Source organism: Camelus bactrianus, chromosome 13 (genome assembly GCF_048773025.1).
Source record: "Camelus bactrianus isolate YW-2024 breed Bactrian camel chromosome 13, ASM4877302v1, whole genome shotgun sequence".
In the NCBI taxonomy this organism is placed as follows: domain Eukaryota; kingdom Metazoa; phylum Chordata; class Mammalia; order Artiodactyla; family Camelidae; genus Camelus; species Camelus bactrianus.
This window is the reverse complement of record NC_133551.1, coordinates 68178354-68190669: the sequence shown is the minus strand read 5'-3', so window position 1 is coordinate 68190669 and position 12316 is coordinate 68178354. Positions and strand designations below refer to the sequence as shown.

The window sequence follows — 12316 nt, the reverse complement described above, 5'->3', positions numbered from 1 at the left end:
GAGTAGGTCCCACCCCGCCTGTGGGCAACTGAAGAATGGGGTGTGTAGCACAGGGATCCTGATGGCATCCCCTGCTTCCTGCCCCAAAGATTAAGCCCATCACAGGCCCCAGAGGCCACCTTCCTGTTTGTGTGGGGTTAGTGTGGAGCCCAGATGTGCCCCAGCTTGCCTCCGCATGCCCTGACTACCTACTCGTGGGCCGGGAGCAGCCAGGAAGTCCTGGGAAGGTCATCCAGCCTCACGTGGTGACCCTGGTGGCCTCAGGGCTCTGGATCAGGTGAGGTGAGTCTTCCTGGCACCAACCCCGGGTGCAAAGCCAGGTGCCCAGGCTGGGTGCCCGGGGCTGAGGTTGGCCAGGGCAAGAGGAGTGTGTCTGCTCACCTTGCTGGTGATTCATGCCCAAGACTACTCTGGGGCTAGATCCTGCCCACAGCCCTGGGGATAGAAGGGACTTGGGACCTCTGGGCAGTCATTCTGTGCTTCAGGGAGAGGGACTCAGGAGCAAGGAGCACAGGCTTTGAAATCAAATGGATTTGGGTTCAAGTCCTGGCTCTGCCACTTATTGGCCACGTGACTTGGGGGTGTGTCACCTAACTAGTGCCTACCACAGTGCCTGGCACATAGTAGGTGCTTGATTAATTCATTTAAAATATTTATTGAATGCCTACGAAGTGCCAGGCACTGTTGAAGGTAGTAAGGCTATATCAGGTGACAAAGATACATTATTAATTGAACAAATTATTTTATATTTTGTGCCTCAGTTTCCTCATCAGTAAAATGGGCCTACAAAAAAAAAATCTCCATCTTAGCTATATAATTGCCATTACTGGGGATAAAGGATTCATGTTAACTACCTTCCAAATGCTTAAGAATTGTTTAGCTGGATCTCTAGCCGTGGATCTGCCTTGAAGCAGGTTGGAACTCAATGGATAAAAGTTATTGATCACCTATGTGCCACGAACTATGTGCCATAGTGCTTTACCCAGGTTACCGCATTTAATTCTTATAACAGCCCTATAAAATTGGGACAACTGTTATCCCCATTTTACAGATGAGGAAGTTGAGGCTTAGGTAAGTGAAGTGAATACCCTCATTCATGCATTCATTTATCAATTCAATAAATATTTATTGAGACTTCTGATATACCAGGGCTGGGGCCCCATGCTGAGGATGAAAAAATGTTCTGGGAACTCCCAAGCTCAGAGCAAGGACCCCAGAAGGGAAGGTGTGGGGTCTCTAGTATAGCTGGGCCCCACTCCATTGGCCATTGTGTTGAAAACTAGGAATAAAGCTTTTGGTGATCAGATGGGGTCCCGAGGCTCAGAGAGGGAGAGCTACTGCCTAGGACCACACAGCAAGTTAGTACAATGGTCAGAATCCAGGTCTTCTCCTTGGGCCTCCAGTTAAAACTTAACACCCAAGCTGCAGAACTATGTTCCTATCTTGGCTTTGACCTCAGCAGTGAACAAAACAGACAACCTACATACATTCTAGCAGAGAGAAACCAACAATAAGCAAACATAGTAAATAAGTAAATTGTCTAGTATGTTAGATAAAAGTAGCTTTGGTGAGAGGTTGAGATTTCCCTGAAGGAAATGAGACAGTTAAAGATGTGGCTATCTGGGAGGAGGATGTGCAAGGGAGTGGGAAAAGCTAGTGCAAAGGCCCTGAGGCAGGGCTGTGTTGGAGACATTAGAGGAACACCAACGAGGCCAGTGGGGCTGGAGCAGAGGGAACAAGGGGGCGTGGAAGGGGATGAGGTCAGAGAGCTTGGTAGGGCAGAGTTCAGATCATGACCTGGACCCATTATTTGTAGGACTATCATAGGGTTATTATGGGGATTAAACAAGATACTCAGTGTGAGGAGCCTTAGGCAGGCACATAGTAGGTGCTCAGTAAATGCCCCCTCTATTCTCTGCTATCTTGGGTTCTTCATGCTCTGCTCTCACATTTAAAAGACTCTTTGAACAATTCTGCCCCCTGGTGGCAGCTTTGATGTGACTCAGAGACCAGGTCTGAGGCTTCCCAGGGCTGGAGTCATCTGGTCCATCCCTCTGCCTCCAGGCAGAGAGCTGCAGAGTCTCAGGGAGGGACTCTGCCCTGCCTCCAATCTTATATGTTTCTGATTCCTGCCACTTTTTGCTCATGAACAATTTCTGAAACCTCACTCTTCTCTGCTATCTCTCTGTTTTTTAAAGAGGTCTTTTAAAATTGCCAACACTATATTAAAATACCAGAAATACAAGAAAAATACTTTCTGTGTTCCCATCCCTCAAATCAGGTTAATGTTGTCATGGTCACTGCTTGCTGGGTGTTTCTTCTAGTTTTGTCGACAACGTATTCAAATTATATGGACCATGGACTCTTACACAGCTGTTCAAAAGCCTTAATATCATTCTCAAATATTTTTTGAGTGTCTATTCAATAAAAGGTGCTGGGCTACAGCTGTGAACCTAGACAAAAATCCCAGGCCTCCTGGAGCATCCATTCTAGTGGGATGCCAGACAATAGACAAGACGTCAAGGATGCCAAATAGTACCAAATGCTGTAAAGAAAAATAAAGCTGGGAAGGGAGCTGAGGAGTTGTTGTTGCTATTTCCAAAGTCCTCACAGAGAAAGAAGGTGACATCTGAGTAAAACCTGAAGAAAGTGAGGGACGTGGGGAGTGGGCAACAATTCCTGGAAGAGAGAACAGCAAGTGCAAAGGCCCTGAGGCAGATATATGTACCTGATATATGCAAGGGACAGCAGGAGCCCAGCATGACTAGAACTGAGTGGATTGAAGGGGATTGTGGCAGGAGGGGGTTGGGATTGCCTAGGGCTGTGCTGGTTGTTGTGAAGACTTTGCATTTATGGTGAGGGAGATGTGAGTGATGCGAGGGTTTTGTCCAGAGGTGGGACATGGCTGACATACTAAGAAGCCTCCCTCTTATTAGACTGCAGGGCAGCAAGGGTGAAAGCAAAGAGACCAGGAAAAAGGACAAACCACCAGGATTATTTAAGGGATGGAGTTGCCGTGGCCAGATGGTGGCAGAAAAGGAGGAAGGGGAAGGGCTGAGTTAAATTCTGTTTAAGATAGAACCACCAGGTTGGATGTGGGCTAGGAAGCTCATCCATGATATCTCCCTAAGCTGGACAAGCAAAGGCAAAAAAATGTGATCCCTTTTTTGTAAAACATATTGAGAAAAAAAATCTCTATACAGATTGTGTGTGTGTGTATGTGTGTGTTTACACATGGTTACATGTGCCAGGGAAAAGTGAAAAGGGCCCAGAGTGTAATACATTGTTCTGACTTAGGACAAGTCACCTCTTTGAACTTTCTAGGCTTCAGTGTCCTCATCTGTGAAATGGGGACATGGCCATTGCCTAAGGCAGCATCCTTGCATGGACATTCAACTTTTGGTAATGTCTCCTCCCACCGCTCTGGGATGCCAGCTCCTGCCCCCTGTTCCCTGTCCTAGGCCACCTCAGCTCCTCCCTCTGCTAATAAAGGGTGGTTTGAAAATGTCCCAACCTCATTTCAAGGACTTCTGGGGATTAGACAGTCAGTGCTGAACATAAAACCACTGGAGCAGCAGTTCTCTTGTGTGTGAATCAGCTGAGGATGAGTATCAAAATGCAGATCCTACATCCTCAGATGGGCCACATCCTCAAAGACTCTGAGATGGGGAGGATGTCAGGGCCCAGGAATCCTCAGTCTAAACAAACACACCTCCCCCTCCCCGGAAGCAGAATCTGACCCCAGATGGTCGGATCCCACACTTTGGGAAACACTGGACTAAGTCTGGTGAGGGGTGGCTGGGTGCCTTGGGTAAAGAATCAACCTGTCTGAGTCCCAGGATGTGAGATGAGTGTCTTCGGTTCCGTTTGGCAGATGGTGGTCTCTCATTTGACTCTCTTTTGTGGGAAGGGGCAGCAGGACTTCCCTGGTCCTGGGGAGGATGCTTTGGGGTGAGGGAGGGTCACTGTCTGGGACGATGGTCAGGATGGACAGTGAGTCCCTGGGAGCACCTGGGGGCTGGGGCCAGAAAGTGGGGACAAAAGAAGACCCATTCAGAGAGTCGTCATGAGTCTCGGGCAGGGAAGCGCTGCAGGGAACCAGGACACAGGCGGCACCGACGGCCCTGCTCTTTCCCTCCCCGGCCAGGTCAGGTGGGCGGCGAATGGCCAAGGTGGTGCGTGACTTCCTGAAGGCCCAGCAGGTGCAGGCGCCCGTGGAACTCTACTCGGACTGGCTCTCCGTGGGCCACGTGGACGAGTTCCTGAGCTTTGTGCCCACCTCCGATCAAAAGGTACATCCCCTCTCCTCCCGCCCGAGCCACCTCTGACCGGATAGGCTGGGATAGGGCAAAGCCACCTGAAACCAGCTCACCTTCTCTGTCCATAGAGAGCTTGGAGTCAGGGTAGCCTGCGGGCCAGGTGGTGTTAATCGGGGCGGGGGGGGGCTTCCTGGTGGAGGCCAGAGCTCAGGTCACGAGGGCACTCATCTGCTCACTACTCGTACTCTTACTGGGTGTTCGCTCTGATTCAAACCTCTCAGCCAAGACCCATAAATGACACCGATAATAATTGGTAACATTTACTGAGCACTTATGAGATGTACATGTTTTAATCCATTAAATCCTCTAACAGCCCCATGAGGTGGGTACAGTTATCATGGCCCCTACTTTGTAGATGAGGAAACTGAGGCTCAGAAGGGCAATCAACCAATAGGGTAAGATTCAGACCCAGATGGTGGGCTCTAGAGCAGCATGTTAACCCCTCAGCTCCACCACCTTGCAGAGGTGTCTAGGGAGGGCACAGCCCACAGGGAGCAGGCAGCCTGGGAGAGGAGGCCTCCCAGTGCCCAGTGGTTGAGTTCCCTGGTGGACAAAGTGAGGAAGGGCCTCCAGGCAAGGAGAAGGTCATGGACAAAGGCCTGGGGGTGTGAACCAGCTTGGAGGATTGGGGGATCTGCAGACAGTTCTCTGTGGCTGGTGGGTGGGATTGAGCAGGGGTGCCATGGGCGGTTGAGCCTCTGAACTCAGGCCTCTCCTGAGTTTGGGGGCTTCTGCATGTCGGGGGATCCCATACACTGAGCTCTCCCTCCCTCTTTGCCAGGGCTTCCGGCTGCTCCTGGCCAGCCCCAGCGCTTGCCTTAAACTGTTCCAAGAGAAGAAGGAGGAGGGCTACGGGGAGGCGGCCCAGTTTGACGGTGAGTGCCAACGAGCCCATCACCCCTCTGGACCCTGCGCTCCCGTTGCTAGCCCTGGGCACCACTGGTGCCCTTCATGGTCGTGCTCTGTTTATAGGCTCTTTGTCTTTGAGCTCTCAGCTCAGAGCCCAACATCACTGATTCTCCCAACACCTTCATATGGGACCAAAGGATGAGGGCTCTCCCTTTCTTGAGCCAGGGGTGGAAGCCAAGGGACCCGTGGATTGTCCCCGGCACATGCAGGGTGTGACCCCCTCCCTAGGAGTCGGTGCATCCTGGCCACACCCCAGGAGAGGAAAGAAACAGGAAGCCGAGAGCGCTCCATGTGCCTGTCTGTGCAGGCGCTTTCATGCTCTTGACCAATCAGATCGCCAACCCCCTTCTCCTTACCCCTTTTCACTGAGGAGGAAACTGAGACTCAGGGAGAAGTGGCCTGCCCAGGGCTAAGCAGCAGGAAGCAGCAGGGACTCAAGCCAGGAGGATGGTCAGGACCCCTCTGTTGACACTCCTCTGGGACTTGAAAGACCCTCCAAGGGCCGGGCTAGCCCCCTTGAGCATCACCCCCACTTCCCCACCATGGGGGGTTCAGTGTTCTTACCTGAGGAGTGGAGCACTGGACGGGATATGGCGTAACCTTTGGCTAAGATAGACCTGGATTCAGATCCAGGTTTTGCCACTTGCTGCCTGTTTCCTCTTCTCTGAATAGGGGGTGATAATTAACCCAACCTAGTATTGTTTTAAAGATCAATAATAAATATAATGGCGGGGGAGGGTATAGCTCAGTGGTAGAGCATGTGCTTAGCATGCACAAGGTCCTGGGTTCAATCCCCAGTACTTCCATTTGGAAAAAAATGCATATATGTAATTATTCCCCCCTCCAAGATATTAAAAAATAAAAAATAACTATAATCGAAGGCCCAGAGCAGGGTAGCCGTACTGTTATTAGGCCCTGAGCGTAGGAGTCCCTTCCCAAGGAGTCCATAATCCATCACCAGGTTTTACTTGCTGCACGAGCTTGGTCCCATCTGGGTTTCCAGTCTCTGGCTTTCTCCATCCAAGCTTCAGACCCTGGTGCTGAGGTGGGAGGAAAGTCCTGGCCCAGATCCTGCAGCCCAGGCTGGAGGTAGCTCTGGGCAGGACTCCCTGAGCTGGCTACTGTCTTCTTTGTCTTGCAGGGTTAAATCACCAGGTGAAGAGAAGCATTAACGAGATGCTGGCAGACAGACGCCTCAGGAGTAACAACCTCCATGCACAGGTGAGGGGGGTGGAGGGTGAAACAGCCCCAGGAACCACTGGGGTGGGGGTGAGGGGTTCAGCCCTGGACCTCTGACTGTCCTGGGTGCTGCTGAGACCTGTGGGTAGGGTAGGGCCTCTGCCCTTGGGACCCCACAGTCTGGTGGAAGAGACACAGCCACGCCAGTCTGATGGGGGAGAGCTTGCTGTGCTCTGGGGAAATGACAGGTTTCCATGGGAGCAGATGCGTTCTCCCCTGAGAAGTCTGGTGAGATCAGAGATGTGGCTGGGAAATAGGGCTCTGTAGGGGCAAGGGAGACCCTGTGAGGAGGTGAGGAGACAGGTTGGAAGGAGGTCTCAGGAAGAGGCGAAGCTAATGCCTGCCACGTAAGTGGTGCAGGCCTGGCACGGGGTCCTGCTTAGTAAATGGGAGGATGCCCTGGGCTTCTCCTCAACTGGGCAGGGGCTTTTAAGCCCAGCTGTGGCTGGAACAGCTTCGGGAGGCAGCAAGCACTTTTGGGACCAGAGACTGCCTGGGTCCAAAGTCCAGCCCCACTACCTCCTAGCTCTGTGCACTCGGGCAGGTCACTTGAGCTTCCATTTCCCCGTCTGGGGCAGCAATGGCACAAAGCCGTTGTGAGGATCACAGGAGCTCAAGGACACAGAGGGCCCCGCGCGGGGGCCAGCACACAGCAGGTGCTCAGCAAGCGCTGGCTCCTTCCTGGCTCCCTCGTGCCTGTTCCTCTCCTCCCACCCCCAGAAATGCATCGACTGGAACCGGGAGGTGCTGAAGCGGGAGCTGGGCCTGACCGAGCGGGACATCGTGGACATCCCCCAGCTCTTCTCCCTGACGGGCTCCTACGCAAAAGCCTTCTTCCCTGACATGGTGAGAACGAGGAGGCAGGATGGAGCATTTCTGTCCCTGGGGCCTGACAGGGTCCTGATGGGCAGTTAGCAGAGGTTCCAGAGGTCCCTGTCCCTGTCCACAGACACTGGCACAGAGGCTGGGGCAGGCCCTGTGAACCTCTCCAGTGCTTGCTTTTTGGGCAGATATAGAATATCTCCATCAGTAGTTCTCAACCATGGTGATTTTGCCCCCCAGGGCATTTTGATGGCCGCTGAGCAGGATGCTACTGGCATTTAGTGGGTGGAGGCCAAGGATGCGGCTAGACATCCTACAGTGCACAGGGCAACCCTCACAGCTAAGGGTTTTTTTCCCCCAAAGAGAAAAAGGAAGCGTGGTTTGGTTCCAAATATTTCAGGCTTCTGTTTCTGGGCCTCAGCTGCCTGCTCTGCTCCCCTTCCTGGCACCCTGTCGGCTGCTCCCCAGTAGGGCTCCTGAATCAGGCAGCTGGGGTGGGTGGTACCTGCCTCCCTGGCTGTCATTAACTCAGGCAGCTGACAAGCAGATGAGCAGATGTGATCTCACCAGTGTGGCCCCTGGGAGGGGCGTGAGCGATGCTATCAGCACAGTGCTGCCCAGAGTGCCCATTAACCCCTTGGGAAAAGATGGGGGGGGTATTGACAACTGTGAGGGGTGGTTCCCCAGGATGAGAGACCCTCCTTCTTCAGCCTGGGGCCTTTAACTCGAATCCCTGTCATTGGACAAGCCAAGGGTTGGGAGTGAATCCAGGGAATCCAGGGGTCTTGACTGGACGCAGGTGTGTGGGTGGGGCTTCCCTGCCAGGATTGTATTCACTCCTGACTCCTCGCTGTGGGGTCCTGGCAGAGACCTGGAAGGCAGGGCTTCACAGCCTCGGTACTACTGCTATTTGGGGCTGAAGAATCCTTTGTTCTGGGCGGTGCCCTATGCATCACAGGATGGTTGCAAAATGCCCTGGGGGACAAAATCACCCTGGTTGAGAAACATTACTCTAAGTCAGGGCTGTTAGAACTTTCCCAGATGATGGAAATGTTCTACATCTGTGCGCTGTGACATGGAATCCACCACATGAGGCTACTAAGCACTTCAAATGTGGCGACTGTGACTGAGGAATGGAATTTTTACCTTTATTTTAAGTCCAACAGCTGCAAGTGCCTGATGGCTACAGTGTTGAAGAGCAAAGCTGTAAGGAGGCACCTGGCTCTGGTGCTGGCTGAGGGTTGGGGAGGGCTCAGGACTTTGGTCAGCCCTCCTTGGGCTGTGGCCTTGCCCACACCTGCTGGGAGCCCCCTTCCCAACATACACCCCCTCTGTGGGAATCTGCCAGCTCCAGCTCAGGCCCTGTGAGAGGATCCCAGTGTGTCCTCACTGTCCTTAGGGAACACTCAGTTCACCCCTCATTTGTCAGACGGGGAAAGGGACCCTCAGAGGAGAGTGAGAGCCTGAGGTCACCCAGCAAGCAAGTGGGCCAGCCTCCAACCTCCCGAGTCCTCATCCAGGAGGAAGCAAACCGGGCTGCCTGTGGTTCTGAATCTGGCTCTTGGCCCTACTCCCACCCCAGCATGTTCTGGCCCATTAGTGGGCAACTAGGCAGCTGAGGACCAAGGCCATGGGACTGACCCCAGGGGGACCCTCCAGCTCCATGTTGGTCCCAGTAGTGGATGGCCCTGCATGGCAGACTTGAGGGTGAGGGGTCAGGGCATGGAGATCAGGAGGGAAGCTCACCCCACACTGAGATGACCTAGTACCAAACAAAGCAAGTCCAGAGTCCAGAGTGTCCCCTTTGAGCACCAAGGACAGCTCCTCTGGCCATCCATCTGGGCCAGAGGTTACCTCTAAGAAACCTCTACACCCTGCACTGGGCAGACTTCCCTTCCCCTGTGTTAGGGCCCTCAGCCAGGGAAGCAGAGGTGCCACCAGAGATAAACACAGTTGTTCCCAAGGGCTCCCAGCCCCTTACCCCAACTCCTCAGCACTCCAGGCAGCCACAGTGCAACACTCTGGCAGACTATAAAGAGCACGGGCTGTGGCATGAGTCAGACCTGAGTCAAATTTCAATCTCCCCGTTCTCTGACTGTGTAGCCTCAATTACGTTACTTAAGCTGTCTAAGCCATGGCCTTGGAGGGAGGCTGTGGGGTTTAGTGATGCTATATTTGGCACATAGATAATGCCCAATAAACAGTAACAATTATCAGGGCTTCCAGGAACAGTTGAGCAAGATGTGTACTGCACAAATGCACCACGCCTACGACATTCACACTGTGGACCTTGTACAGGAGTACATTTGCTGTACAAGTTTCTGGCAGATGACAGTAAAGTCTTGGTCCAACAAAGCTGTTATAATCTAATTTTCTGATAGATGGAAGAAAGTGTCGGAAGAAGGGGTGACTTCTATTTATATGAAGTTACCAGGTATGTTACTGGCAGCCCTGCCTGTTATTAATCCTGTCTTCCAACTAGGAATCTATGTCTTTTCTGCTTCCAGAAATTCTAGTTCTTGAGTGAGTGCCAGCCCTGGTGGCCCAAAGATGCTGGCAAGGATGGGACTGGCCCTGGGGATGGGTCTGCCAGAACCAGAACCCAGAAGAGGCCCCTTGTGTTGAGCATCCCCAGTGAACCAAGTCTCTTTCTTGCCTTCTCTCTTCTTCAGGTGAACATGGTGGTCTTAGGCAAGTACCTGGGCATCCCTAAGCCCTTCGGGCCCATCATCAATGGCCGCTGCTGCCTGGAGGAGAAGGTGCGGTCCCTTTTGGAGCCTCTGGGCCTCCACTGTATCTTCATCGATGACTACTTGTCCTACCATGAGCTGCTTGGAGAGATCCACTGCGGCACCAATGTGCGCCGGAAGCCCTTTCCCTTCAAGTGGTGGCACATGGTGCTCTGAGCCTACTCCCCATCTGCCATCCTCTCTGCCTACCTGCCAGGGAACCCCGCCAGGGTGAGGAAACTTTGCCTGGCCTCCATCCTTTTGGGGGAGCCTTGGGTGCTTCCCCCGAGTGCCTGCAGATGTGCTGGTCACGGTGGGTACCAGGACACACGGATGCTGCCTGTCCTCGCCTCGGGAGTGGCCTACCCAGCTCGAGAAGGACCGTCTTTGTTCTTCCCTCTCCTCTTCCCCATCCACAACTCCCAGAAGTTCTGGAAAAGATCCAAAGCCTTAGCATGTTCAAGGAAGGCTGTGCGCGGCCTTGACAGGTGCCCCACTTTGAATAGCCGCTCCCCTGTTCTGACATTCCCTTTGTGGTTGCACCAGGAATGGAACCACAGGGCCTGGGGTTGGATGTGAGGGCCCTGGGTCTAGGCCACCGGTGGCTCTTATAAGACCAGGAAGAAGGATCTGAGGCACCCTCTTGCCTTTATCAACTGTCTTCTCCTGCCTGGGACCCCCAGGCGGTGACCCCCTAGCATCATATTTACATAGACAAATAAGGACAGAAAACCTCAGCATCTGGAGGCCTGTTTTAAAAAGAAAAAGCAACAACCCCCTTTAATACCCAACTCCAGCCTCAGAAGAGTGCTTGTGACCTGTTTGGAAAGCCTTTAATTAGGAATGCTGGCTGCTTCCGGTTCAAAAATGCTGAGAGGCCAAAGTGAGGCCTGAGGCAGGTGCACAGAGGAAGGTGGGGCAGGAGTGGAGGAGGCCAGGAGGCCAGGATGGCAGAAGAGGCTGAGACAGGAGGATAAGCCAGGGCCTGGCTTCTGCGCCCTAGGGCTCCCAGGCTTTGGATTTAGGACTGATTGTGAAGGGGTCTGTCCGTTCCATATGCAGAAAGGGGTGGGGCCCAGATGTTAGAAGAGGGTGGGGGGAGCCATTTAGGTTATCTCTGAGGGTGGAGTTTAATTTCCTTTAATAGTCTTTAATTATTCCCCTTCGTTCGGCAGGCAGTGGGAGGGGAGGCTCGCCCAGTCTCTCTCAGCAGCCCAGAGACCCTGCCTGTATTTGGGGTTTCACCTGTGAGTAAAAGCCTGAGGCAGGCCTGTGTCCCCTCCCATGGAAGGGAAGGCTGAGCTGCCACTGGGAGTTAATAGCCTGGCCCCAGGTGAGGTCACCGAGATGTGTACAGGCAGGCTGCCCCAGACAAGCATGGGCAGGAGGGAACCAGCCTGCCCTCCTCGGGGGCTCACAGCCCCCAGGCCCCCTGCCTTCTGGGTTTTCTCACTGGCCCGAGGTGAGACATAGGCTGAGCCAGCTGCCCTTAAACTCTTTTAACCCTGAGCGATCAGAGGCTACCATGGAGACCCAACGTATGAAAAAGGAACTGCTCTGGTTTAAGGCAGTGCGGGCCTTGTACCTGGATCCTCCCCTTCCAGAAGGCCCTGTGGAACCCCATTTGCAAGTCCCTGGTCTAACCTGTGCACTTTCTGCTCATAATCACGATGCAGCCTAGACTGAGCCAAGAGAAGGAAGCTCTTCAGAGGCCAGAGGGGTGCAGCCAGGGTTGGGATTCCCCAGGGACCCGGCTGCGGGGGTCAGGGGAGAGGAGTGGGCATTGCAGAGATGGGGAGGGTGGGGAGCAAGCCTTCTAGAGTGGCACTGAGCGCAGAAAGCTCTGGAATTGCTGCTGGGCTGTTGAGGGGCGAGCCCTGATGTTCCCTCAGAGAATGTTCCGGGTGACCGGTCACCTCCTTTCTGATTAATTAAAATGTCAACATGCATTTCTTCAAGTGGCTGCCTCCTTAGCTTCTGTTCGTTGGGCTGTGGGGAGGAGGGGAGGAAAGGGCAGGGTGGGGGCTGCCTTCTCTTCCACCCACCACGCTCCCAGCTGCTTGGCTCACGTTCCACCGGCCATGGGCAGCTCCTACTCGGCCGAGAGAGCCCCCAGGGCCTGTGCCGGGCAGGCAGGCTGACGCGGCAGGGTGGCTGGCATTGGCCCATTGCCATGAGGCTGCCTGCCCTGCTGAGATGGCTATCAGGGGAGGGTGGGGCCTACCTCTTCCTCTCACTCCCTTCACTGGACTATCTTGTCCATCTCTCAGAGGACAGGCCGGCTGGGCCCTACTGGCA

The 12316-nt window shown here is 53.7% G+C and overlaps 1 protein-coding gene across 1 annotated transcript in view; it reads left to right on the top strand.

Annotated features, from left to right (window-relative positions):
- Positions 1 to 11976, top strand: part of PADI1 (peptidyl arginine deiminase 1) — a 37163-nt gene extending 25187 nt beyond the window's left edge. Inside the window, exons 12-16 of the mRNA XM_074377309.1 lie at positions 4148 to 4292; positions 5101 to 5194; positions 6370 to 6449; positions 7188 to 7313; positions 9962 to 11976. Coding sequence (XP_074233410.1) covers positions 4148 to 4292; positions 5101 to 5194; positions 6370 to 6449; positions 7188 to 7313; positions 9962 to 10195 — 679 coding nt within the window. The 3' untranslated portion in view covers positions 10196 to 11976. The remainder of the gene's footprint in view (positions 1 to 4147; positions 4293 to 5100; positions 5195 to 6369; positions 6450 to 7187; positions 7314 to 9961) is intronic.
- Positions 11977 to 12316: the final 340 nt, after the last annotated feature.